The sequence below is a fragment of the Triticum aestivum genome, chromosome 5B (assembly GCF_018294505.1).
Source record: "Triticum aestivum cultivar Chinese Spring chromosome 5B, IWGSC CS RefSeq v2.1, whole genome shotgun sequence".
NCBI lineage: Eukaryota > Viridiplantae > Streptophyta > Magnoliopsida > Poales > Poaceae > Triticum > Triticum aestivum.
Window position 1 is genome coordinate 200,507,256 of NC_057807.1, and position 5,000 is coordinate 200,512,255.

The window sequence follows — 5,000 nt, forward strand, 5'->3', positions numbered from 1 at the left end:
CAAGTCCATAGAATAGATTTTACTGAAACTACTCCTGAGTTTGAGTAGCTTGTATGGCATGTCATGATTTTACAGAAACTACTCATATCATGATTTTACTGTCATTAATATGCAAGCAACAATTAAGTTCACAATATTATGCAAGTTAACAAGCTTCAGTAGCCCAAGTTTCAGTAGACAAATTAACACAAGCTACATACGACAACTTTCAAAAGAAGCTACAGCTGCTTCATGAGAATAAGCAAAGTTTCAGTACATTTGATCCATCTGGCCAAATCGAGAAGAAAACAAATCAGGGAAGTTTAACTAATAACTGCAGTTTACCCAGCCCCATGGTGAGAGGAAAACAAGCTGCAGTTACCACACACCCAAATTCAACCAATCTACTCCGGCCGGCCGGTTATCAAGTTCAAAGGTCTTGTTCAAAGAGAAGAAGAAGAAGAATATGTTCCATCAAAGAGGAGACGGGGTCAACCTTGATGCAAAAAGATTTTAAGTTAGTTAAAGGAAAAGGTTTCATTTTATTTTACTCCTACACTTTACTGAAAAAGAAGAGAGTAAGAGAGGACAAATGGTTCAGATAATTTTACGTTAATTGAAAGAAATGGTTTTAGTTTATCTTAATTTTACTGGAAGTTTTAAGTTAATTAAAAGAAAAGGTTTCAGATTATCTTAATTAATGGCTGCAGTTCTTTCAGTTAGTAGGGTCTGCTGCAGTTCTTTCGGTTAGCAGGGTCATTGATGGCTGCAACCACCCAATATACAGGTGAAAACGTTGTTGTGAGGATATGAGTGAAAGGATAAACAAGTTGTTGCAAGAGAGATAATTCTAAGAAGTCAGAAAACTACTCCTTCTAGATCAAACAAGTTGTTACAGGAGTACTCCAACTGTAGATCAAACAAGCAGTAGCAGCAGCTACTGCACCAAAATTAACACAAGATACTGACAGCAGCAGCCCAAGATTAACACAAACTACTGACAGTACCTCTATTAATCTCCTTCCCAACTGTAGATCAAACAAGCTACTCCAAAATTTGTGTTGGTCACTGCATTTCTCATCAGTGCAAATCTGCACACTACTGCATACTCATATCCTCACAACAATTCGTAACAGAGGGCCTAAAACACAGATGTTACTAAAAACTGAAAAGCCTACTGCATCAAAGCTACTCCAAATCAGTGCAAATCCACACTGGAGTAATAAAGTTTACTGCAAATCTGCACACTGGAGTAATTCAGATTTACTGCAACTTCTCTAAATCGCTACAAATCAGTGACTTGTGAGCATGAAGATTATTCCTCGCCCAGCTCAACTTGAAGAATCAAGATTATTCCTCCCCCAGCTAAAAAAAATGCAAGACTATTGCAATTTCCGACGACTCAGCTCACCCTTGTCTACGGGTCAACGATCCTATTCCGCAAAGAACTTGCAGACATGTCTATGGATCGAGGAAATTTCAGCAGCGCCAGGCCAGGGGAGATGGACAGACAGACAAAGGAGCAAAGCTGTAGTGGAGAAGGGACCTTTTCTTGCATGGTTAGGAGGGGCATCCCAGCGCCGTCGTGGATGGTGCGGCAGCTCCGGATGCTGAAGATGGCGCCCTTGACCTTGAGCACGACGGCGCCGTTGGCATCGGTGATGGCGAAGTCGCCGTCGGAGAGGCTGAGCGCCTTCTTGGTCACCGTCAGCGGCACCACGTAGGGCGCGCAGAACTGGTGCCCCACCACCGGCAGCGGCGCCGGTGGGGCTCCACATCAAGCGCCGTTGTGTCGCCGGAGTACTTGAGATGCGGCTCCAGATCCTCCCGCTCGGGCTCCAGATCCTCCCGTCGTCGTCTTCACGCCCGCGCCGGTGCCGCTTGGGCTCCGCTTCAGCGACTCCTCACGCCTATCCACAAGCAGATCGAGGACCAGCGCATGTGGATCCAGCTCCTCCTCGCCCAGCAGCCGTCGCCGACAAATAAAAATGGCAGCTTTGTGTGGTGGGGAGCGGTGAGCGGCGATGCGGAGCAAGACGCCGGCGAGAGGGAGAGAGAGGGAGCATCAACGGGGAGAGAGCGGCGTCGCGCGCGAGAGAGAGAGGCGCCTGGTGGCCGGCGTCGCGCGCGAGAGAGAGGCAAGCGGGGGCGTCGCACGCGAGGGAGAGAGAGCGGGGGTGAGTGGGGAGAGAGTGGTCGGTGGCGTCGGGCGAGAAAGAGGGAAACGTGTCGGTCGGAGGGGTAGAATGGGAAACTCAGGGAAAATCGTAGCCTACGAAAATTTGTTCGTCGAATCGTTTAACGACATACAATTCGGAACAGAGGGAGTAATAAATAGAAGAAAATAAAGGGTATGTTTGGAGTTCCGACGACATACATATGGTCTGGGTGATGCCTAGGGAGAGTCCAATGCCGGAGTAGGTAAAGGACATGACTGCGGCGACGATGGATAGCCACCATATCTGATCAAAGTCGGGGATCTGCGAGAAGACGATCTGCACAAGGCCGAAGAGGATCATGTATGGGTTGCTGGAGCTCTTGCACGGGTCGGCGTGTCCATTGGCGTGGAAACAGTCGGCCCTCCTGATGGCCCGCATGCTGATGGAGGACGCGATGGTGTAGCCGATGGCGACGCCGACGAGATTGGCGTACTGGATGACACCGCAGAAGATGACCTTGGGACCACCGAGGTTGGAGCGGACGGCATCCATGTAGGTGTAGTTGCGCTTCCCAGTGGCCGGGTCACCCGTGCGGTAGCACTCGGCGAGCAGGGTGGAGGTGTAATAGATGACAGCGGCGAAGAGGAGCATGACAGCGGGGCCAGCCACCCAGCCGAGCTGCGCGATGGCCCAGGCCAGCGAGAGCACGCCGGAGCCGATGACGGCGGTGATGATGTGCGCACTCGCCGTCCAGAACGTGCCGGAGCGGCGGGGCCGGCCGTCGTCGTCCATCCACGCCGCGTCCCCGGTGTTCCCGGCCTCCACGGACACCTCCATGGGCGCCACCACTTTCTTGGCGCCGCCGTTGCCTACCGCCATCACTTAAATTGTGCTGCTACGTACTCGACAATCCTCAGCAAGCTTGACTTGTCGTAGAGAGAGCTGATCGAGTTAGGCGCGTGTGAGGTGCTACCTAAGCTCAGCGCAAGCAGGTAGTTGACGGCTTGGGGAATGCTGTGTTCTTGGCGAGGGAGGAGGCGTGTGCCTGTGTGGGGAAATGGGAGGGAGGAGGGGAGGTGTATATATAGAGGCTTTGGCTTTGGCGCCCCGGGTGAACATAGCTGTTGAGAATTCTAGCCTCCTAGCTTTTGCAGTGCGACTGTTTTGAGTTTTTGTTGACACGCTGGCATCGAAATGACGGCAAAACATAACATAGTTTTTTTTTCAGAGTAAAACATAATATAGTTGCCAAGCTGTGGTGGTGTACTTTAGATGACCGTCATGGCAGCCGATTCCGATTTCTTTCCACCGCATGGAACACCTTGTTGATTGCTCATAGACTAATAGTTTCTTCCTTTGAACCTGTACGGTTATTAGACGTCGAATCTGCGGTCAAGAGCTTAGGTTTAACGCACGATGTACTTACGGTACGCATACTCTGGTACTGTTATTGCTTTGGTATACTGTACTGATAAGACCCAATCATTTATCTCGTCACGTCTTCATTTTTTTTTTTGACGAAAAGACTGCATGATGCAACATTTCATTGAAATTAGAGAAGAGTTTTACAGGGGTATAGCAACTAGCAAGTTACCCAGGATACAAAGCTAGTATCCAGCCACCGAATTACAGTCTGAACCCCATTACTAGCCTACCAACAACACAAAAATTAATCTGGTTCCCTAGGTCTGTGGATCATTAGGGCCACCTTATGCTTGCCTGCCAACGTCCAATCAATGAGATCATTCTTGATTCGATCCAGCACCTGTTCTTCCGTCGAGCTCTTGTGGTCAAAAATCCGCGAGTTCCGCTCCTTCCACACTGACCACCACGTGAGCTGCACTAGCGAGCTCCATGCTGCCCTGTGTATCTTCGGCACCTGCTGCATTGATCTCGACCACCACTCCCGAATGTTCTCTGAGGCTGGTGACGGGGCAAGGGTCACTGGCAAGCTGCATTTTTGCATTATTTTCCCCCACAAGCTCACCGTGAAAGGGCAGCAAGCCAGAAGGTGCTCGGGTGTCTCACGCTGAGCGTTGCAGAGGCAACACGTCGGGTTGTGAGGCCAGTTTCGCTTCTCCAGGTTGTCCCCTGTCAAGATCTTCCCAAGCACCGCCATCCGAGAGAACACTTTGCATTTCAGTGGTGCCTCTGACTGCCATATCAGTTGCTTGTAGCTCGTCCGCACTGATCCCTCAAACTGGACTGTATAGGCAGAATGAGAGGAGAATTCGCCGTTTGCCGTCCACCGCCAAGAAATCGTGTCCTGCTGTTGGCCCAGCGTGACGTCCTGTAATAGCATCCACAAGGCGGTGAACTCTCTGACCGCCTGCGGCATGAGACCTCCCTTGAGATGACGTGTCCACCGATCGCCGATGAGTGCTTGAGCCACCGTTAGGCGCTTCCGTGTGCAGACGCCAAACAGAGCCGGGAAACGGTGGCAGAAGCTCATCCCTTGCATCCAAGGTTCAGTCCAGAAGCAAATGTGTTGCCCATCCCCGAGGTGGAAGTTAACTGAAGCCACGAACAATGCACGTACTCTGGCATCGGTTGGCAGTGGTAGTCCCAACCAGGCTCTGCTCGGGTCCGTCCATGAAAGCCACAACCACCTCATCCTCAGCGCTGTGCTCTGCGCACTCAGGTCTGTCATCCCCAGCCCTCCAAATTTGATTGGCCTGCAAATGATGCGCCAGCTAACCAAACACTTGCCCCCCACTGCAAATTCTTTTCCTTCCCAAAGGAAACCCCTTCTGAGTTTGTCGATTCTTTTCCGCAGCCACGCAGGCATCTCAATGACCATCATCTGAAACACCACCATAGCAGAGAGCACATGCTTTACCAACAGTATTCGGCCATCCATGG

The 5,000-nt window shown here is 50.8% G+C and overlaps 2 protein-coding genes across 3 annotated transcripts in view; both read right to left on the reverse strand.

The window, feature by feature from the left end:
- Positions 1 to 2,266, reverse strand: part of LOC123111011 (uncharacterized) — a 7,255-nt gene extending 4,989 nt beyond the window's left edge. Inside the window, exon 1 of one of the 2 annotated variants that reach the window (XR_006454023.1) lies at positions 1,526 to 2,253. The gene's annotated coding sequence lies outside the window, so the exon portion shown is untranslated. Of the gene's footprint in view, positions 1 to 1,525 lie in introns of both variants that reach the window. The other variant, XM_044531666.1, reaches the window with a different exon arrangement.
- The window catches only part of LOC123111010 (amino acid permease 3), a 9,447-nt gene extending 6,261 nt beyond the window's left edge, over positions 1 to 3,186 (reverse strand). The window contains exon 1 of the mRNA XM_044531665.1: positions 2,357 to 3,186. Within this exon, the coding sequence (XP_044387600.1) occupies positions 2,357 to 3,017 (661 nt within the window). The 5' untranslated portion in view covers positions 3,018 to 3,186. The remainder of the gene's footprint in view (positions 1 to 2,356) is intronic.
- Positions 3,187 to 5,000: the final 1,814 nt, after the last annotated feature.